General features: G+C 59.1%; 2 protein-coding genes across 2 annotated transcripts; both read left to right on the forward strand.

Moving 5' to 3' along the window:
- The first annotated feature begins 449 nt into the window (after positions 1-449).
- On the forward strand, positions 450-8,658 carry LOC141967007 (BPI fold-containing family B member 4-like). The gene is given in 17 exon segments (XM_074920315.1): positions 450-529; positions 1,319-1,443; positions 2,074-2,205; positions 2,419-2,587; positions 3,131-3,235; positions 3,324-3,467; positions 4,083-4,143; positions 4,610-4,670; positions 5,182-5,273; positions 5,614-5,826; positions 6,056-6,109; positions 6,603-6,773; positions 6,928-6,995; positions 7,140-7,182; positions 7,810-7,873; positions 8,270-8,346; positions 8,471-8,658. Coding segments are annotated over 16 exon segments (1,584 nt in total). The 5' UTR covers positions 450-529; positions 1,319-1,337; the 3' UTR covers positions 8,495-8,658.
- A 1,863-nt stretch (positions 8,659-10,521) lies between these two features.
- On the forward strand, positions 10,522-18,053 carry LOC141966926 (uncharacterized). Its single transcript, XM_074920191.1, has 14 exons — positions 10,522-10,630; positions 11,772-11,882; positions 12,258-12,381; positions 12,678-12,881; positions 12,975-13,395; positions 13,426-13,491; positions 13,948-14,052; positions 14,565-14,711; positions 15,478-15,541; positions 16,074-16,134; positions 16,694-16,785; positions 16,861-16,903; positions 17,566-17,621; positions 17,811-18,053. The coding sequence occupies exons 3-13, from the start codon at positions 12,273-12,275 to the stop codon at positions 17,595-17,597; spliced, it is 1,344 nt and encodes a 447-aa protein (XP_074776292.1). The 5' UTR covers positions 10,522-10,630; positions 11,772-11,882; positions 12,258-12,272; the 3' UTR covers positions 17,598-17,621; positions 17,811-18,053.
- The last annotated feature ends 3,311 nt before the right edge of the window (positions 18,054-21,364 follow it).

Here is a 21,364-nt window from a genome sequence, read left to right on the forward strand (position 1 = left end):
GTGTTAAAGGAGATAAAAATCTCCAGGTGTTTCTGTGGAGCCTCCCCGTGTGCTTGCTGGAAGCTTGGAAAATCACCGCGCTGCGGTAGTTTGTGTGTGACAGCCACTGCGCGGGGGTTTGCGGGGATTTGCCTGGAACAAGCTGGTTTTCCAGGGAGGCTCTTTTGGGGTCAGAGGCCCCCTGGGGTGCTGCAGCCCCAGGCTCGGGCTCCTCCTTTGCTGGAGCCCTGGGCTCTCGGGTAAGAGCTCTGCCCGATAACGGGGTGTCCAATAACCCGTTGCTCAATGCTTTTCTCTGGTTTACAAATCTTTATTTATATTGGAATATATTAAAACCACAAATATTGCTTTATACACTCAATCCAGTAGCCCAGCTTTGACAGTTTAGGCATCTTTCCACGTTTTCTGCATCAGCTTCACTATATAAGGGCCCGCTGCTCCCACAGGTTAGAGCAGAGGTGCCTGTGGCCGCCCTGCCCTTGACCCCGAGCTGAGCACTGAGGACCAAAGCCAGGCTTTGACATTCAGGGTAAGGCCAGGTAAAGCCAGACGGTCCCAGCAGAGGTACAGGGTGTTGTAAGCCTGGGGGGAGAGAGCCACTGTTTTACAACTACAAGCTTTACAATGTGCTCTGGTGAGCAAGGGAAAATCATGGGAATAATACCAATAATGGTAGAAATGCGGGTAAGTAATTCTAGATTATATTTAGTGCCTAGCCTGAAAAAAAACAGAAAAGAAGGTTGCTACAGTGAAATGAAAACCCTTCTCCGAAGAAAAAAACGTGTTCGTTTGACAGAAGTTAGGGATTTTTATGTTGCAATCTCCTTTTACGGTTGTTATTATTATTTTTATTGTTATAAGGTTAAAACATGCCATTTTACAAAGAAAGGCTTTATTCCAAATGTTAGTTGCTGGTATAATTGCAGCATTAATTTGCATACCCATTTACAGGGGGGTTATTAGCGAGGGGAGCTCGGTGTAGTCCATGGGTTATGAGTAACGATTTCCTACTGTACGTTCATGTGACGGCGACCGGGGCTGGAAAGGGGCAGGTTGCTCGGGGTACCCAGCAATAGGAATAAGGGAACAGGCGCTGGGGTTGTGCAGGAATTGGCCTGACAGCGTCCTGCAGGTGCGTACGGACACCCCCTCTCCCCGCGCGCGTGTCCAGATCCGGTTCCCGACTCGTGTTCTGGTCCTCCCACAGCTCGTGTGCTCTACCGACGGAAACATTTTCCCCCACTCAGACTATCCGAGCGCCCCTCGCCTCCGGGCTCACCCAGCCTGTCCCCACCCTTCTCCCGTTGTCCTTCCCCAGGTCCCGCGCCGGGGACACCATGGCACCGGCTCTGGGCATCGCCCTCCTGTACGCGCTGCTGCCGCGGGCGCTCAGCCAGCCCAGCGCCGCCGTCCTCAGGCTCAGCAAAGGGGTTTTAGGTGACGGTGAGTAACTCTGCCCCACCCTGGAGAGGGACCCTGGGGGAGAGCAGCCAGCAGGGTGGCACCAGCACCGCCCCATCGGCCGGGGAAGGGAGGGGAATTGCACACAGCAGGGGAAGAGCATGAGGCAAACCACCCCCCCTCCACGCTGAACCCGGAGTCACTCTTTTATGGAATTAAAATTTCACCTGGCCGGGGTCCGAAATGGAGAAAGACGTTGCTGGTGTGGGGGATTGCTCCTCCCGGGAGCCGCCTGGCTCGGGAGGTGAGCCGCACGGCACCTCAGTTATCTCACGTTTAGGATTTAGCAGTGCCCAACGCGGTGCCACGCCGTTTTCGGTCTTGCTGGCGCGGCTGCAGACACGCTCCCCGCGCTGCTTTACACGGGCCTTAAGGTGCCTCCGGCCCTGGAGCACAAAGCTCTTTCCCTGTTACATCATATACGGGAAAAACTGGCAGCAGGCAGCCGGAGACTGGGCCAGGCAACGATGGTGACGGGGAGCACAAGCCCCCCAACGCCACGCTTGAGGAACACAACGTGTGGCGGTGCCGGCAGGGGCTGGCAGCTGCCCGCCCGTCCCTGCTCACAGACTGCGGCGGGGGCCGGGGGCTGACGGTGGGCGATGTCTCCAGCTCTTACAGGCTCACTCCGGCAAGGCGAGGTCCTCCAAGGCGCCCTCGGAGAGGTGCCGCTCGGCAGCGCACGCCCCGGCACGGATGGAAGGGGAGACCCGCCAGGCGGCCTCGGGGCAGGGCTCCTTGGTGGCGGCGGCGGTGGTCTGCTTGCTGGTATCACTGGTGGCTTGCTGGGCGGCGCTGGTGGAGGGCTGCTGGGGGGGCTGACTGGAGGGCTGCTCGGTGGAGGGGGTGATGCTGGTGGTGGCTTGCGGGGTGCTGGGCCCAGAAACCCTCCCAGAGGCTGCCCGGCACCTGGTGGCGACGTCCCCAGGGGTGGCATCCCCGCGGGGGGAGCTGGAGGAGCGCTGGGACAGTGAGGTGTGCTCGGTGACGGGGGTGTCCTGGGCACGGCAGGGATCCTCGGTGGCCCCCGCGGCCTTCTTGGCAACGGAGGGCTGCTGGGAGGCGGCGGCCTGCTCGGCGTCCTCGGGGAAGGCGGCTTGCTCAGCACCGTCCAGGGGCTGACTGGGTAAGGACAGCACCCGGCGCTCTCCCGGGGGGGGCAACCTCCGCGCTGTCTGGGGGGGCAGTGGGGTTTCAGGGGAGGCTCGTATCTGCTCTGGAGCTGAGTTTTGGTGCTGCCTGGAAGCTCCGCCAGGTTTGCGTTGCTGGTGCTAAAAGAGCCTCCTGAGCCGCTCGAGGGGAGTTAAACAGCAGCCGAAAGGCTCTTGCCCGTCCCTCGAGGGTGCACGGAGCCGCCTCGGCCGGGCAGCGCTGCCCCCCCAGCAAACCCCCACTTGGCTGCCACCGTCCCATTTTAACTCACTGAAGCCGGCACCGGGCAGAAGCACAAGCAGTAAGGCAGCGACTAGAACAAAGCTTCTGATAAAACCGCAAAATAACTAAACCAGGAAAATAACTGAGGGGACTTGGTGTCTTTTGCCATTTCTGGGGTAAACGGCCTCTGCCTCGCCCAGCCCTCGCGCGGTGGGTTTGTGGGAGCGGCAGAGCTGGGTGGTGGGGTGCTGGGCGCCGAGCCCTCACGCGTCGTGTCCCCTTGGCTGTCCCTCAGGCTGAGGATCGTGGGGCTGACGGTCCCCAGGGTGTCCCTGCGGCTCCTGCCTGGCATCGGCGTCCACCTCAACCTCTACACCCGGGTGGCCCTCAACGCCAAGTGGTAGGTTGGGCTGGTGGCACCACCAGGATGGGTGTCTCGGGGGGTGGGGGGACACTGCTCTGAAGGTCGCTCCCTTCCCTTTGCGCAGCCTCCTGGGCTTGCTCGACATCGCGGTGGAGGTGAACGTCACGTCACGCGTCAGGCTGGCCATGGACGGCACGGGCTACCCCAAACTGGTGGCAGAAGGATGCGATACCCTCCTTGGTGGCATTAAAGTCAGACTCCTGAGAGGGTGAGTGATGGGGGTAGACGCCGATGCGGGTGTGAGCCGCTGTGCCATCGGGCTCTGCCGGCCCCAGCCAGGAGCGGCAGCGGCACGAGGACGTTTCCCCATCGGTGACTGACTGCGGCACCGGCAGCCCCGTCCCTGAGGTGACAGTCACCCGCCGGCCACGTCACGAGGCTGAGCAAAGGGCTGCTGCTGGCGGTGGTGGTTCCTGCATGCCCCTCATGCAGTCACGGTAAAATCGTCCCCACAGCAGCCCCAGAGGGTCGTCTCTGTCCCATGTGCCACATTCACGGGTCCCTTTAACAGACACCGCGCGGGGTCTTCTGAAACAAGCACATGGGCTGTGAGTCACAGAAACCACTTGGGCTGAGGTTGTTTCTGCTCATTTAGGGAGGCTAAGGAGACGCTAGTAGATAAAAGGCAGCAATAAATTTCCCACTGGCTATTTTGGGATGCAAATTACACTTATCTCATGCAAAATCCAAGCATTCACGATTCACTTTGCTGCTGCAATTGCCTTGCTCCAGGAGGTCTGTGCTGTTCACAGGGAATTGTTTAACAAGACCCATTTACTTTGCAGCAGGTTTTTTTTCATGGTGCTCCTTTATTTTTCCACAGCCTGCTCCCAGTTGTGGATAATTTATTGGCAAGTGTCCTGAACAGACTTCTCCCTAATCTGGTAAGTCAGAAAGAAGCTCTCTGCTCCGGAAAGGAGTCATGAGTCTGCAAAGCTGCGGCACAGCTCCCCGCGGCATCGCTCGTGTCCCGGCAGCTGGCCCCGGGCTGCTGCGTCCGCCTGCCCGCCCAGGGGTCTGGGATTAGTGGGGGACACACGCCATGTCCCCGTCTGCTTGGGAGAAGCTGCTGCCTCCTTCCAAGCGCAAGGCCAGCGGGCCTGGGGCACCTCTGCCCAAGAGCCTGGGAGTTTCTAGCGAGGCTCCGCACCCAACCCTGGGCTGATTGAATCTCTTCTCCATCCTCAAAGCCCCAGGGCCTCTCCAGCCACCCCATGGGGGCTCCAGGGCCTGATCCAGAGTCACCAGCGGGCGCTGCCCCGCTATGCCTGGGACTCCCGTCCCTGGGGGAAGCTCAGCAGAGCCGAGCTTGTCCTGGCTTCACTCACTGTCCCTCCCCGGCTCTTGCAGCTCTGCCCCGTGGTCAACATTGCCCTGGGACTTGTCAATGACCAGCTGGGTCTTGTGAACTGTAAGTACTTGCGGGGTCCCACGCCTTGCCCCTCATGTCCCCTCTGCTCTGGCTGCATGAGGACCGTGACACTTTCCCCTCCACTCCTGCACCCCAGCTGGGAAGAGCAGAGCCCCTGCTTCACCCTGCGGACCCCAGGTCTGCCCCATGCTGGGAGCAGGGACCCCCCGGGCAGCACCAGGGGAGCAGTGCCCCAGCACGCTGCAGGATGTGCTCCCCTCCCCACATCTCGCTTTTCCCTGTCTCTAGTCATGGGCAGAAGGACGCCTGGGTGCATAAAGGTGGCATCCACGGGCACTGTGAGCTGCCCCCTCTGTCGGTGGCACACGCGGCTCGTTAGGGAAACGACATCTCCTGCAGCATTACTGCTCAGCACGGAGCACGCGGAGATGGGGCCAAGCAGCTGCCCTGGGCCAGGGCTTTTCTGGGAGGAGGAGAGCTGCCGGGCAGGGGAGTGGAAATTTGCACCCAAGCCTGGCAGGGAATCGCTGACTCCCCTCCTCTCCCCCAGCACTGGTGCCCCTGGGTGTGCTGGGCAGTATCCAGTACACCGTGTCCAGCCTTCCCCTGGTAACCAGCCAGTTCCTCGAGGTAGACTTGAACGTAAGTCCTGTACCTTCTCCTCCCATCCACGTACAGGGGTTGGGATACCTTGCTGGGGCTCAGGGAGGTCTCCTTGGGTCGCCTACACCTGACCGGTGGACTCTGAGGTCGCTGTGGAAAGTTCAGGGAGGTGCCAACTCGGTGCCTGGCTCTTGCTGCCACCGTCACGGGAGAGCGCAGCGGGGTTTGGGTTTCACGAGCTCTGGAGACGGAAGCGTCACGGCCCCTGCCTTGGCGTGGTCGTGCATGCAGCGATTTCACGCTGAAGGAGCATGAAGTTGACCATAAAGGCAAATATTGCGAACGTTTTGGCCTCTGCTTCCTTCCCCTGCACCTCCAGGTTGTCGTCAGGCAAGCGGCAGGAGGCCTGGTGGACATTCCGCTGGGGGAGCCAGAGACTGTCCCTGCGCCCCCACGGGTCCCCATGCCGCCCCTGCCCGCCATGGCGGACACCAGCTCCTCCCAGCTGGGCCTCTCCGTGAGCTTCCTCAGCTCCACGCTGTCTGTGCTGCAGAGGGAGGGTGCCCTGGATCTGGACATCCCCACCGGCGTGGTGAGTGGGGAGCGCGGCCTAGCTCTGGCCTCGGCGGGTCTCGGCGGTGTCAGCCTGCTCCCGCCGTGCGGAGCCTTCGTGCCTCCGCGCCGTTTGTCGGGGTCTCTGCTATCTTGGGGCAAAACCGCGAGGGAGCGACAAGGTGGTAAAAGCCTCGGGTGTTGCTGGTGAAAGCAGATTCTGCCGGGAAGCGCCACGCACAGAGGCACCATTTCTCTCTCTGTCACAGTTTCCTGAGCTCCCGCCGCTGACAACATCGACCCTTGGGGCCCTGGTTCCTGCCGTGAGTCCTGGTTCCCTCTTGCACCACACGTAACCCGGTCAGAGAAGCAGCGCCTGGGGCAGGGGGTCTCCCTGTCCCTTCCTCCTCAGAGACATCATCTCAGATGTCCCACGGAATTGAAAGAGCTCTGACCTCAGTCCAAAGCTGGGACCGGCAGCAGGCCAGAGCCCGGTTTGTCACCCTGTCTGCCTGCTGCGGCTCTCCTGGGTCACGGAGGAGCGCGGAGCCACCCCGTCCGAGCCGATGCGGGGCTGTCTGCTCCTCCGGCCAGGATGGGATGCCCTCGGCGGGGCTCGGGGCACCGCGGGGCTTGGCTTCACCCCAGCCACCCAAGACACCGACCGTTGGGCTGGAGCAGCTGGGGGTCAGATCTGTGCCCTGGGCGCGACACTGCACAGATGCTGCCGGAGCAGGCAGCCTGCTCTGTGCCTCCTGGTTACAGCAGCATTTGTGGTCCTGCCAGCAGAAACTTCCCGTTTTTGGCTGTTGACAGGTTTTTAAAGCATACCCCGAGCCACATGAGTTGCTGCTGAAAATTGCAGTCCCCGAAGCACCGGTGGTGACCTTAAAGAAAAATAAAGGTGCGATCCAGCTCAGGGCTACAGCAGAGGTGATGGTGATCCACTCCCATGATGTCCAGAAGTCTCTCTGCCTTCTGAATATCGTATGTATGAGCAACCCATGTGGGAATTCCTCCTGCAGTTTCCCCCTCCCCGCGGGCACAGGATGGGACCTGCACCCGCTGTGACACGGCTGGGCCAGGGCTGGGCAAGGGCTGGAAGAGCCACCCCTGCTCTGACCTCTCTCTTTGACCACAGGACACCTCCTTGCTGGCCCAGTTTTCAGTCAAGGACAACAAACTGAAGATCAGAGTCAGCCTGGAGAAGTAGGACACTGGTCTTCATCTGGGGGGTGGCTGGGGGTGGCCATGGACATGGGGCCTCTTGGGCTGTGTGACGATGAGGGCATCGGCAGGTCTGGGTCAGCAGAGGAATGTCTGCACTTTACTCACCTCAGCTTCCTCCTGCAGGACTGGTCTCTCCTTGGTGTCTTCATCCATCGGTGATTTTGATGTAAGAGCGCAAACAGCCTCAGCACATGTAAAAAACTTGCAGAAAGCAAAGTGCTGGTAGATACTGGCTTGGGAGAAATAAGGGCCAGTTACGGTGTAATGGTTGCAGCTTTGAACAGCACCTTTCTGTCACCTCTGGGGATGGATTTGTTTTTCATGGATGATCCATGAGCAATTTTCAGAAAAAATCCTCGCTGAGAGGGAGAGGTTTTGGGTCCTCAGTGAGCCACAGACCATCCCACACACGTCCATGACATCCTGCAGGATGTGCTGGGGGAGGCTCATCCTGGTGCCTTGCAGGGGGTGACGGCAAAAGTTGGGGGGAACCCTGGGCTCTCCTGCTGCAGGAGACCTGTGGACAAAGCGCGGTTGGCTTCCAGCAGGCAACCGTGGGGAAGGACCCGTGGAATGGCATTATTTTGGGACTAAAAAATTGGCCACAGAATGCTTAAAGTCCAATTTCTGTGAGACAGGGAGTCTGCATTAGCTGGGTGAGGAGCTGGAGCACTGGGGGCTCAGGCTGGGTGTAGCGGGTGTGAGCGGAGCGTCCCCACGTGCCCGCGTGAGGCCGGGCTGACGCGGGACCGGGACCGGCAGCGGCGCTACCTGACCCCTCTCTCCGTTGCAGGTCTCGCTCCTGAAGGTGCTCGTTGGGCAGATTTTCGACGTTGCCTTCCTGCCCGCAGTGAACAGTAAGGGAGCTCTTACCCCGTGGGTGCGTTGGCGTGTGCGGGGCTGCGCGCCCCACGGCAGTGCCTGGAGGTGTAGCTCACCTCGCCGTGGAGAGGAGCCAGCGGGTCCAGCCTGCACCGGCCGGGGGAGGCTCGTGGCGCGCGGCAGCGTCTTGCCGGGCAGTGAACCCCCACGCCGTGGAGCAGGGGCCCCGCAGCCCCCTGGCAGGGCACGAGCAAACAGCAATGTGTGTTGCCGAAGCGCCAAGTCCCACCACACAAAACCTCTCCAGAGAGCCTTGCGCGCGCGGAGGGAGGGGTTTGCACGCAGGGAGGATGGGGTTGGGGACAGAGTCCTGGGCAGGAGCTCAGCAGGGACCCCCGTCCCGCGGTGCTGAGCTGGCTTGTGACCCGCAGGCGTGCTGGCAGCGGGGGTGCCCCTCCCCAGGCTGCTGAACATCGACTTCACCAACGCGGACATCGACGTCATCGAGGTGAGAGCTCGGGTGTTCCCCGAGGTTCCTCCACTGGCTCCTCCGCCCCGCGCCGGAGAACAGGCGGCGCCCGTCGCTTGCGCAGAGGCTGGTGAGAGCGAAGGTGAACCCCTTTGTTCACCAGGATCTCGTGGTGCTGTCGGCGTGAGCTGGGGCCGCCGGGCTGGGAAGGGACCCCTGGTTCGCCCCGTCCCCCCCCGGAGGGGTGGGAGCCTGGCCTGCCCGAAGGACGCCCACCGCGTTTCTCACCCAGCCTTACAGAGCTTGGTCTGCAAATGTGGCATCCTGTCTACAGGAAGAGAAGGAACACAGGAGTTTTGCCTCCAAATGGTGTGTTTCGGACTCTGGTGGATGCTCGGAAGGACGTGGGTGTATTTGGCATTCTCACGCTCGGGTTTAATAAAGTCCAGCCCTCTCTGCAGCCTCAGCGGGTGCTCAAGCCTGTACGGGTGGCTGGTTCTGGTGAACCCCAGGGGCTCAGGCCAGACCCTGCTGTGCCGGGGGTCTGGCTGTGTGGGGTGAGAGGCCCATGGCCCCCTGCCCGCTTGCCCAGCCCTGGCTGTGCCCACCCCACACCCAGCTCAGGGAGGGCAGGGAGCTGCCTGCCAGCAAACGCCGCGTTAGACCCAGACGTGTCGGCCTCTTTTCGGGGCCTGGACCCAAAGCCGTGGGGTCTCTTGGTCACCTGGAGGACCCTCACACCAGCACCTGCCCTGGGCTTTACTGGGGCTTTGTCCCAGGAGCGCTCAGGGACGCGGGGGTAGTTCCCCCATCGATGCCGGTGGACTCTGCATGAACCACACGGTTTGTTGATGCCCGAGCTCTGTCCTGCGGTTCAGCTGCCTGTTGAAGCAATGAAGCCTTTGCTGACTGAACGCTCGAAAGCCGCCTGTTGCTCCTGGGGTGACAGGGAATAGCTGGGGGGGCTGTAATATCACTGCCCATGAGCCTGTCCTGCCCCTGCCCAGCCCAAATCCACCCTGAAAACCACCTGGAACCTCAGACTCGGGTTTTTCTCTCATCCTTCATGTTCCTTTTCTCCTTTTCCCTTCCCCTCTGTATTTATTTCCCCGTTTTCTTTTATTTGTTGTCTCTCAAGACTCCTTTAAACTGCCAAGATCTTTCTTGGAGGCACAAGCAATCTCCTGCCTACCTCTGGGTGACAGGCAGTTTTCACGGCACAGCTGGTGTGCCGTAAATCCACACACTCTTTAGTTTGTGATAACTTTTTTTTTTTTTTTTTTTAATCAGCCTTGTGCTGTTTCTGTACATAATTAGCTCATCGGGAGGTAATTGTTCACCCCTCACTGTCCCCAGATCCTTGTGCCCTGCTGAATATGACGGAGCATCCCCCGGAGAGGGGCTGCCCCAAACCATCCCTGGGACCCTCGGCTCAGCCAGAGACCCCGGAGCACCCCCAGCCCCCCATGACATCCCCCCGCGCCCCGGCTGCTCTCGTAGGAACCGCGATGCCCAGGGGATGGTCTGGGATCTGCGGGTCCTGTGGAAGTTCGGGGATGCAGGGAGGAGCGGGAGGCAAGCGAGGGGTGACAGGTTTCCCCCCCCGTCTCGACGTAGGGGCTGCCCTGGGCTGGACACGGCACCATCGGCACCGCGGCCACAGCGCCCCGGGGACGGCCCTCGCGGGGGTCGGGGGCTTGCAGGGGTGTGCGGAGGATTTGCAGCCGGGGGCTGTCAGGTGCCAGCACCTTCCTGCTCCGCTCCGAGCCGCTTTGGGGGGAGCAAAGTGAGAGAGACACTGAGCAGCAGCAACAGCCACCAGTGCCACGGCCCGGCCACGGCCACGGCCACGGCCAGCCGCGCTGGGCCACGTGCGGGGAGCTGCGTGGTGCTGGGCCGGGTGGGACTGGAGCCAGAGCAGGACACGAGCCCCTGCCCCAGCACCCGGGGGCTGTGCTGGACCCTCCGGCCTGGCTGTCCCAGGGGACAGGAGGGGACAAGCCCCCGGGAGCGGGGCGGCAGGAGAGCGATGGGCCCCGCACCCGTCCCCAGGGAGAGGCGAGGCCCGAGGCTGCTCCGCGCTGCTGGGCACGGGCCAGCGCTGCGGCGTGCGGCGCTGGGGTCAGGCCGGTGCAGGGTTCACACTCGACAGGCAGTGAAAGAGGAACGATCCCTCCTCGGCCCTGCCCAGCCCTGCCTGTGCCCGCCGAGGGGGTATAAGAGCTGCTCCCGGCGCGGCCCCCGGCGGCGAGGGGCTCCGGGTGAGCGCCGGCGCGGTGCCGCGGGCAGAGCTCCGCTCCCACGAGGCGACCTACAGCAAAGGGTAACTCGGCTTTGAAAGCGAGAATTTTAATGATGTTTTCCTTTGATTTCTGTAGCAGCATTTAATCATTTATGAAAATTAATTTTTAAAGCTGGTGAAGCTCTTGCTTGTCAAATTCCACGTTTATTTCTGTTGTTGTTAAGTTTGTTAGAATGACTGAGCTAGCAGAAAGGACTCGGATTTTTTTTCACGATCTTGGTGACCAGAATTCAGAACAATTTTCAGCTTATCTGCTCTTATCTCAGCTGGTATAAAATAAGTGTTTATCTGCAAAGCCATACACGCATTTTGCATGTGCAAGCTGTTCAGCTCACTTAAGTGCGTGTGACCAAGGAGGTAGCAACTCGATAGATATTGTTAACAACTGCAGAGAGAGTTGTCTACTTTGTCACGTATTCTCTCAAAGAGCTCTTCTAAAAAACCTGCCAACCATTTTGGAATCCTTTTACAATGCTACGCACGTCTTGCAGAGACCCTCCAACAAATCCCACTGATTTTATTTGACACGATTTTCAATAGAAGCTGCTCGAGCCTCTATCTTTCTCTCCTGTTCAATAATCACAGCTACAGGAGCTGTGCATCATTACATGCTGATCAAAGGGAAAATGTAAAAGACAGTCTAGTGAATTAAAGTCTAATTTAATTGTGCCAAGAACTGTCATAGAGGGATTTTTTAAAGTATCTGGAACAGATAAAGAAGTTGTTCAGCCTGACCTAAATAATGTTATTTCTCAGTGCTGAACCTCTGCAATCCGCAGCCCGTGCAGTGTTTTGCTCAGAAGACACAAGCCGGGGTGTCCAGCCCGGGACTGGGCTGTGCAGGCAGCTGCTCCCTTAAACTGGGACATACGGCAGCGCTTCAGCGGGCTCCTCTTTTCATTTCTTTGCAAACACCTTTCTGTGCATAAACAAACACTTCACAGCGTTGGTTGCAACCCCGAGAAGTCCAGCTCATATGGGAACATGAGCTCCTTGAAGGTGTTTTCTTTTGACTAGAGGCAGATCAAATACAGGGAAAATGAGTTCTTTTCATAGCCTGAATGGAACAAGATGAGAAAAACAAACAACCTGCCCACGGAAAAGTGAGTCTGATTCTGGCTGTGCTTTGAGCTTTAATAACACAAGGTGTTTTTCATAACAGGGAGAAGGACACGACTTTGACACACACCATTTTTTATCCAGCTGTGCCCCTTTGAGCGTTCTTTCAGGGCCGTTTTGGAGCAGTTGGAAGCCATCCGTCTCTCAGTACAAGGTCCTCACGCCTCATCTCCATCCCTCTTGCCCTCTTTAAAATGGCAATTTCTCCCTCCAAGCTTCCCAGCAATGTCAGGCACCCAGCTCTGCAGCGGGGTGGCCCAGCCGGGCATGGAGACAGTAATGACTCGAGCGGCACGTCACCGTGCTTCAGTTGCTCCCTGATAACCAGGAGCTGTTTGACCTCTCTGGGTGGGAAAAGGGTGCTGAGGGTCCGGGCTGGTCCCCTGGGGCTGGGGGGATGGTGCCTGGGGGCTGTATGTCCAGGGGGGACCCAGGTTGGAGCACATGAAGGACGGAGAGCCAGACCAGTGCCCTGGCCCACTCCGATGTGGTGGGACTGGTGCTTGGGCTGATGTGGGTCTCTCCACAGGTTCCAGGTCAGGAGATGTTGCCCTTCTGGTGTCTCGTCCTTCTTGGGGGCCTCCTGCCCCCCTCCCAGGGTCTCCTCAACCTGCGCAGTGTCCTTGGGCTGAGCCCGGCGCAACCCAAAGGCGGTGAGTTCAGAGGTTTTCCGTGTTTCCCAGGGGAGCGTCATGGCACAGGTGTCCCACCTCGGTCCCGGCTTGTCCTGTGCCACCTCGGGCTCATGGAGGGTCCCTCTGCTCATCAGGGACCTGCCTCCTGGCGGGCTCGGCTCCACGGGGAACCCTACTTTGCACAAGGGTGCTCAGGGCTCCCCGTGAGACCTCACAAGCAGGTCAACCTCAGGCAGCTGAACCAACCTTTCTTGTCAATGAAATCTTTGCAACAGTGGAAGTCTGGTTTAGTAACTGGGACTTGCTTGGTGCAGGTCTGCTCGGTGCTGGTCTTCTCGGCAGTGAGGGTCTCATCAGTGGAAAAGGTGGATTGCTTGACACAGGCCTTCTTGGTGAGGGGGGGCTGCTTGGGACCGGCCTCCTTGGCAGTGGAGGTCCAAGTGGAAAAGAAAGTGAAAGTCCCCTTGATGCAGGAAATAAATCCAGCAGATCCGGGGTCCTTGGGACAGGCCTCCTAGGTGAGAAGGGTCCCCTGGGCATGGGTGCGCTTGGGAGAGGGGGAGTTCTGGGCAGTGAAAGCCAGAGCAGTAACGGAGGTCTGGCTGTTGCAGGAGGACAACCTGGCAGTAGTGGTCTGCTCGGCACCGGCATCCCTGGTGGGGAAGGCCTCAGCAACGATATCCTTGGTGGAAAAGGCCTCGTCAATGGTCTCCTTGGTGAAAAAGGCCTCAGCAATAGTCTCCTTGGTGGAAAAGGCCCCGTCAATGGTCTCCTTGGTGGGGAAGGCCTCAGCAATAATCTCCTTGGTGGGGAAGGCCTTGGCAATGGTCTCCTTGGTGGAAAAGGCCCCATCAATGGTCTCCTTGGTGGGGAAGGCCTTGACAATGGTCTCCTCAGCAATGGCCTCCTCGGCAATGGCCTCCTTGGCAATAAAAGCCTTCTTGGAGAGAAAGGTCTGCTTGGCACAGGACTGCTTGGAAAAGGAGGTCTCCTAGGCAATGGAAGTCTACTCGGTCTTGATGGTCTGGGTGAAGGACTGCTGGGTGGAGGACTGCTGGGTGGAGGACTGCTGGGTGGAGGAGGACTGCTGGGTGGAGGAGTCCCTCACACGTCAACACGCTTTGCCTGGTAAGTCAGAGCAGAGGCACAGCAGTAGTGCTCACTGTAGGGTAACAAATAACGTCCAGAGGACGGGGTCCCTAAAGGGCGGCTCCAGGTGTCCAGATCCTCCCTGTTATACAAACCGCCAGACCTGGGCTCACAGCTCACGTGAGGAGCTGCGATGGGGGAATTTCAGTCAGCGATGGGAAAAATCTTCCCCATGGGAGTGATGTGACACTGCAGTGGGGACATCTCCGCCCTTGGAGATGGTCGACACTCAGGAGGACACAGCCCTGGGCAACCTGGCCCTGCTCTGAAGTTGGCTTCTCGTGGAGCAGAGGTTGGCCCTTCCCCACCTTCACTTTTAACTGGGAATATCCACGGCAGGTCAAACGATGAACAGGAGGGAGAGATGGGACCGTAGGATCTGCTCCTGCTGATCCTGCCATCTCAAGGCGGGTTTGCTTCAATGTCAACCCCCAGGTTGAAGGCGCTGAACCTCGAGAACATCCGAGTGTCGTGGAAGGTCCTTCGCGGGGGTGAGCTCGTGCTAAACCTGTACTCGAAGCTGGTGTTCCGCTTGCCAGGGTGAGCAGGGCTGGTGAGCGAGAGCACGGCGCGGGGCCATGGGTCTCTGAGGGTGCTGGGGAGGACGGGACGTTCCTGGGTGTGCTGGAGAAACACCCCCAAATGCGGAGCGAGGGCTGGTGAGGAAAGCTCTGCTCTGGGCTGCTGCCTCTCCCTGGGGACATTTCCAGCTGCCCTCGCTCCAAAGATTTGATCTCAGTCTGTGGTGGCCGGCAGAGGCAGTGACCCTGCTGTGGACAAGGTGTTGGAAGCAACATGCCCAGAAGGTTCCATGATCCTTCATCTCGACTTTGTCCTTCCCTCTGAAGTCAGAACTGTCTTGGAAAAGCCTCTGTGCCTGTTGGCACGCTGGGACTTCAGTGATCTGCTAAGAGGACCAGGAGCCTGGTGGAAGTCCTGAGACTAAAACATTGTCCCAGCTGAGCCCAGCTTGCAGCTCAGCCACAGATCCCTCACTTCTGCTCTGTTTTGGTTTCCTCCATAACCCTCCAAGCCACTTCCTTATTTTTCAGGATTTTTTACTTTCTGAGCGGATCCTCGGTAGAAACAAACATCACATCCCACATCGCACTGACCCAAGACACCCCTGGTGACCTCAAATTAGTGATTAAGGATTGCAAAAACCTGCTCGGCGGCATCACTGTCAGCCTGAGGAAGGGGTGAGTGCGGGAGCGGTCACTGTCCCCAGGCTCGTGCCACGCACCGAGCCGCTGCCCTCGCAGAGGCCCCGCAGGGATCTGCAGGGACAGGTCAGTCACACGCGGGAGCCGAGCCCGACCCTCCTGCGCCGAGCTGGGGCTCGACCGTGGCCCTCGGCCCCCGGCGTCGGGCTGCATTTCACGCCGGAGGCAGGTTTCGCCCTCCCTCACCCCCGAGCTGCCCAGCCAGGCTCTAGATTCCAGGCTGGAGGCACCCAGCGCTTCACAGAGGTGAACTGAGCAAAAATCTCAGGGACAACGTGCAGAGTAAATGGCAGCTCCGTTATCCAGCCATGAGGAAACCACAGGATTTCCTCATAGAAAAGCAAATTTTTTTTTGAGAAACCTGCAAGGGGATGATGGGACGTTGGCCTGTGCGCGGGGGAGCAGGGCAGGACCAACCGCAGGTCAGCCCTTGGCATGTTTGCAGTGGGGCAAAACTCCAGTCCCAAATCTAGACTCGGATGTACAGTTTAACAATCAGATTTGAAGAACCAGATAACAAAGTCCTGAGTATCTGTAATTCCTGCCAAAGCCTGGGGGAGCTGTGGGCTTGCGGCAGCTTTTAACCAGAGCTAAGAGAAGCCAGCGGGCGCTCCTCCCCGGTGCTCGCGGCGGCAGACCAGCAGAGGAGGAGGTCAGGTTTGTCTCGATGCTGAGCCCCGGGTTTGACAACTTCCCTGGTAATTTTTGTCTGTTTGTTTTTGGTTTTGTTTTTGTTTTCCAGCTTACTCACCAATCTGGTGAGCAATTTGCTGAACTCTTCTCTTCAGACTCTTGTCCCTTCACTGGTGAGTGCCTGGAAATTCTTTGTTGTAAGAAGCCGCACTTCAATCGAAATTAGTGCTCTTGCCATAATTGTCCAGCAGATTTACACACCCATAAGTATATTTATGTGCATGCACAGACACAGGCCCACATCCCCATAAGTGAATTTTGCAAACTTCCTTGATCTTTCTTACAGTCAGAATTTATTTGTTAGGAGTAATTCAAATTCCATCATGCAACGTTACGGGATAATTTGTCACCAATTGCTTTCTGAAAGGCCTTCTGGTGCCGAGGCGGGGCGGTAAGCAGAAGCGACAGCCTCACTTAGAGGAAAGGTGCCGGTTAGAAAATCTTTTATTCTGTTAAATAGAATCTGTGCGGTTCTGAGAAGAGGGCTGAACAATTTATATTGCTTTTTCCATGGAGGAAACTACTCTCTAGGAGCTGATTGTTCCATCTTGATTTAAAGTCTCTGAGACTCCAGCGATGTTAGGGAAACACCTTGCTACACCCATGATACCCTCACCAAGGTTGTGCCGCTTGTTACCGTTGCAGCTTTGCCCATTAGTGAATATTTGGGTCAGCATCATCAATATTAAACTACAATTCCTCAACCGTAAGTCATTTTCTTTTCCATATTAATTTTTAGAGCGGCACCTGGGTTCTGTGTGTCTAGCCCTCCCCACAGGCAGCGGGTGTCCTCGGGAGAGCGGAGCCGTGGGACAGGGAGTTGCTCTGCACGGAGCAGGAACCCGCCAGCAAAGCTGCTGGCTCACCCCCCCGCTGCCTGACATCATGAAACCGTCACGATCCTGCTGTTCTCACGGTTGTTTTTCTAACTGGGGCCAAACCCAAGCTGCTGCCAAGAGAGGTGGCTCTGCCGGGACCCCCCGGTTTGCAGCCCCTCAGAGCTGGGGGGGGGTTCCCCACACAGATGCAGTTGCTGCTTCATTGCAAGCGGCGTGGTCCCCATTTACCCCAGACACTGCCCGTGCAATGAGACGGGCACCAGGTAGCCCCAGGACAGCAGTTTCGTGGGACCTTTGGCCCTGGGAGGTTTGAGACCCGCGGAAGGACAAGGAGTTTTCCTTCACCGGGGTCCCCCAGCCCCTGCCCGCTGGCCCCCGGGCAGCAGCCGGCTCTGCCCAGCCCTGACGGCCTCTCCCCCTGCCCAGGTGTCATCTCCTTCGGGCTGCTGGGCAAAATCCACTCTGCCCTCTCCAATTTGCCAGTGACATCCGGGCAGTTTGTGGAGCTGGATTTGCAGGTACGACCCTGTCCCCGCACGCTGCCCGCCGCAGCCTCGCACTCACAAGCTGTAACGCCTCCTTGTTTATTGCAGAATTCCCCGTTCCCAAGCGTTTTCATCGACTGGCTCCTTCAGAGTAAGTCCAGCCCGATGCCGTGATGGGGGTCCATCCATGCTGACACCCGTGAGCCAGAATGGGCCAAGAGTGGGGAGCGGGTCCCCGCGGCCCCGGGGGGCAGCCAAAGCCACAGGCTGCTGATGCATCGCAGCGTGGTCCCACAAAGCGCCTGCGCCCCTCACGGTGCTGGGGGGCGGTCGGGTCCCTGGCCCCTGGAGACGCCCCCCAGCGCAGGCACGGGCAGGTTTGCCCCTGAGCAGCAGCTCCGGACCCACGGTGGCAAGACAAAGTCTGTGCGCTCCTACTTATGCCCTGCACAGCCCTGGAAAAGTCACTTCACCCCTCATAAAAGGATTTAATAATATTTACTTAATAGGAGTGAATAATGGTCCTCAGGATGCTGTGAGGATTAATTAATATTTGCAGAGGTGATTGGAAGAGCTTCCAGCCTCATATGCATGCGAAGTTAATATATAGAGGAGGGAAGGAAGAGTTGGAAGCCGTCCCAGCTTCCCCAGAGGCGTATTCCTCAGGGCACTAAATCATCTCTGCCCATAAACGGGGGCTCTCAGGCCGCACTTTGGGCGCTGCAGAGCCTGGCCCCGTGGTTGGGGCTGTGGAGGCTCAGGGGGGCGGGGGGCTGGGGGCTGGAGCGCACTGACCTGGGCCCCTCTCCCCAGCCGCAGGCATCGATCCCGGGAGCGTCCTGTAGCCGCGGGGCCGGCAGCGCTGTGGGGTAAGGACGGTTTGTCGGGCAGGACCTGGCTCAGAGCTCTGCTGCCCGCCGTGCCGGGGACAGAGCCGATGCCTGGGCTGGGTGGGACGAGCCCACCAGGGCTGACCCTGCTGGAGGCGGCGGGGGAGCACGGGGCTGTCACCCCAAGCTCCCGCGCTGCCCAAAACCTCAGCTGCAGCATCTGCCCAGGTGCCCCCGTGGGCGACTCCCACCGCTCCGCCCCGAGGAGGAGGGAAGGAAGGAAGACGAGCCAATACACAGAGAACGGACGTGAAAATGGAGCAACCCAACCACGAAAACTCTCTACTTCTTCTGCATCACATTTCAGCCTTGTCAGACTTCAGTGTTTCAGTCCAGCCCAGGGTTAGCTGTGCCCATGGTTGGCCACGCCCGTGGTTGGCCATGCCCGTGGTTGGCCATGCCTGTGGTTGGCTGTGCTCATGGTTGGCCATGCCCATGGTTGGCCATGCCCATGGTTGGCCATGCCAGTGATGCTGCTGACAGTGGACCCAGAGGCAGAAGCCCTGGCTCATGCCCACGTGCCCTCCCAGTGCCATGGCCACAAGCCACTCATCACGGCAACCCCTGAGAAAGGTTCTGCCCTGATCCTCTGCTCCTTCCCCATGCACACCCGAGTTTCACCCAGATCAGGGCTGTGGTTTGGACCAGGTAATTGCTCAGCACAGGAGAGACTTTCCTGGTGCTGGCCCCAGGCAGTCTGGCTGGCACTGGCGGTTTGGTGTGCGTGCAGCTGGCCCGTGGGAATTTTGTGAGCTTGGACCAACTGCCCCAAATTCCCATGCAGGGAAGGGAGAAAAGGACAAACGCTGTTGAAAGGTAAATGCTTTGTCTTTGCTCTCCTGCTTCTTGATTAGTTTACCATTTCAAAGGGAAATTTTGCTGTTTCCAGTGATTTCATACTGTTAAAAAGAAGGCAAAAAAAGGCCTAGAGTCTAATCCAGACGTGTACTTAGCTGATTTGTTCCCAAACAGTTATGCTTTGAACTGATCAGAGTAAATGCTATCCTGTCTTGTAATCTCCAAGTGGATTTGGGTGTGCTGCATTGTGGGTGAGGTGGATTCACATCCCTTCTGTTACTCCTTACAATAAAAAGGATTTTTCTTCATCTGCATTCAGCACGGGATTTGGTTTCTTTCCAAACTGCTGAAGGATTTTTGCATTTGCAAGGGTTTTGTTATTTATCTCTCCTATCAGCTACAGGAGTAACTCACATGCAAAGAATATTGAATAGATGACTCTGATGGAAAGGTGGGGAACCACGACAAGCTGCAGCCCCAGAGCTGAGCCTAAGCCCTGCCCAGCCCTGGCAGACCTGTGCCTCTCTCGCAATTTAAAGTAGCTACAGAAATGTGGTCAATGTGAGAAATAAATATTCCCCTCATTTGTATTTATGCAGATTTATTCTGCCCTTGTCCCCGAGCTGCTGGTTCTTTTATTCTCTGTTCTTGCTCTCTGCTTGTTGCCAGCGAGCTGGGAGCTGTTTGACATGAACAAACACATCCCTGGGGCCCCGCCGGGGCAGCCCCCCCCGGGCTGTGCCTGGGACCCCCGGGACCCCGGGGCTGAGCGGGCAGCGACGGCTGGCGAGTTTCTGGGTGCAGGAGGAGCTCGTGCCCGGCCACGGCGGCTCGTTGGCTGCTCCCCACATCTAAACGCGTCCCGGGGGTGGCTGTGCCGCAGCCCCCGCGCAGAACGGCTGCTCGGCCAGTGCCAGACCCCCGAGCCCTGCAGCCTCCATCGCCGCCGGCTCCGCGTGCGCCAGCGCCCGTGTGGGCTCTGCCGGGACGCACCAACACCCTCCTCTGCCTCTGCCCTTCGCGGGTCCCTCTGCCCCGGGCCCCAGAGCCCCTGCGCCCAGGGCCAGGGCTCCCGCTCCCGCCTCGGTGACCTGCTTCTCACATTTACACTCAACTTTTTGCGGTTTGTGGTTCCAGCCGGTGACGCGGCCGCTGGCAGCGTTCCGCAGCGTGTGTGCCGCCCCGCTGTACCTGCCCACGGAAAGAAAAGAAAAAGGTGAAGAGAGGAGGAGAGCCGAAGGTGCTGGGAAGCGGGAGGTGGTGGGTGCCAGCAGCCGGGAGCACCCCGAGCAGCACGTGCCGCCGGAGCCACAGCCCCAGCTCAGGGTGAGCATCTCCAGCGCAGACCCCAGCCCCGCCACCGGGCCCCTGCGCTGCCTCCTCGCCCCGGCCTGAGCCCCGACCCGGGGCTGCCACAGAGCCGCCCGCCGGCGCGTCCTGGCCCCTGTAGCTGGCACTAGTGCTGCTCTGAAACTTCACATCTGAACTGGTTTTGGCAGAAAGTGGGGTTTTTTGTATTAAACTGTCTCTGTGCAGAGGCCAGAGCTCTGCCAAGCAGCAGCGGCGCTGGGGAGGAAAGGCTCAGCTGGAGGAGTGAAGATCTCCTGTGTAGCTGATCCAAAAATCAAGTACTTCAGCTGAAGTTCCCCATAGAATTATTTGATTTGTGAGCAAAAGCTCTCAGTTTTCTTTTCTTTTTCATGAAAGACCAAAAATTTTCACGGGGGAAAGACCGTTTTCCTGTAGCCTGACCTATAGCTCCTGCACGCTGTGGCTGAGCATTCAGGAGTCTAAATGTTCCTCTAAACCCCTCGGAGTTTCCCGCTGCCCTTTTCAAAGTCAGTGGGGTGACTGAGGCGTCCCCAAACGTCGGGGGGGGCCCAGCCTCTCCTCCTGCCCCTGCTCCTTTTACCCAGCTGCGGCAGCCTGCGAGTGAGCGATGCCCTGAGCGGGGGCAGGAGGCCCCCCGGCCCTGGCACTTGAGCACAGACGTACGGACACCACGGAGCCGCTCGGGACGTCCCTGCCGAGGCTGGGGACATCAGGCTGCGTGTGCTCAGCGGGCGGGGGGGCTGCGGGGGGAGGAGGGAGAGCGGCATCGCCCTGGCCCGCGCAGTCGAACGCAGCAGCTCGCCGGGCACGTCGGGTTTCCAGGCGCTAAGGAAAGAGAGAAGATGCCAGTTCCCAGCCCGGGCTCACTGGCTGGGAATAATTGCAGAGACAGGTGTGAAAGTTTCCTCGGTGATCCTAGCACCAAAACGCCAAAAAGCAAATCCTTCCAGCCGGCGTCGTGCCATGGGGGTGGCTCCCACCAATGCTCCCGCGCAGCCAGGGGCGGCCGGGGGCCACCACGAGCCCCGTGGAGCCAGCAGCTCCGGTTTGACGCCCCAATACTGGTGTAAAATGGTGCCACAGGGGCTGTTCCTGCCGCTGGCACCGCCCGGCCCCGGGGTGCGACCTGGGGACAATTCGGACCCCTGTGAGCCCCATTTACAAGGGCCCCAACGTGGGTTTGGGCTGGATTTCCTCAGCCGGTGCCCAGGGGCGCCATGGAGGAGCAGGGGGCACCCAGAGGCCCCTCTGCCCCCACCCATTCCCCCCACAGCGGCTGGGACACAGGGCCTGTCCCTCGCAGGGTTTGCGCGGAGAACGCGCCAGCCCGCTCCCACCCGGCTTCTGTTTGCAAAAACACGAGGTCTGGGGCTGCCAGGTGAGGGTTTATTTTGGCCCACGTAAATGCAAAAACCCTGAAGGCAAACAGCGGCCTCAGCTCTGCTTCCCGCTCCGTCAGGTGCTTTGTTACGGGAGAGCACCCAGCCCCGCCTGGGGACAGAGCAAGGGGCTGGGAGAGCCCTGGGGGGGACGGGGACAAGGGCCAGGGTGGGCGCCTGGCGGGGGCAGCGGAGGGAGGACGAGCACTGAGG

The sequence above is a fragment of the Athene noctua genome, chromosome 16, assembly GCF_965140245.1.
Source record: "Athene noctua chromosome 16, bAthNoc1.hap1.1, whole genome shotgun sequence".
NCBI classification, from domain to species: Eukaryota; Metazoa; Chordata; class Aves; order Strigiformes; family Strigidae; genus Athene; species Athene noctua.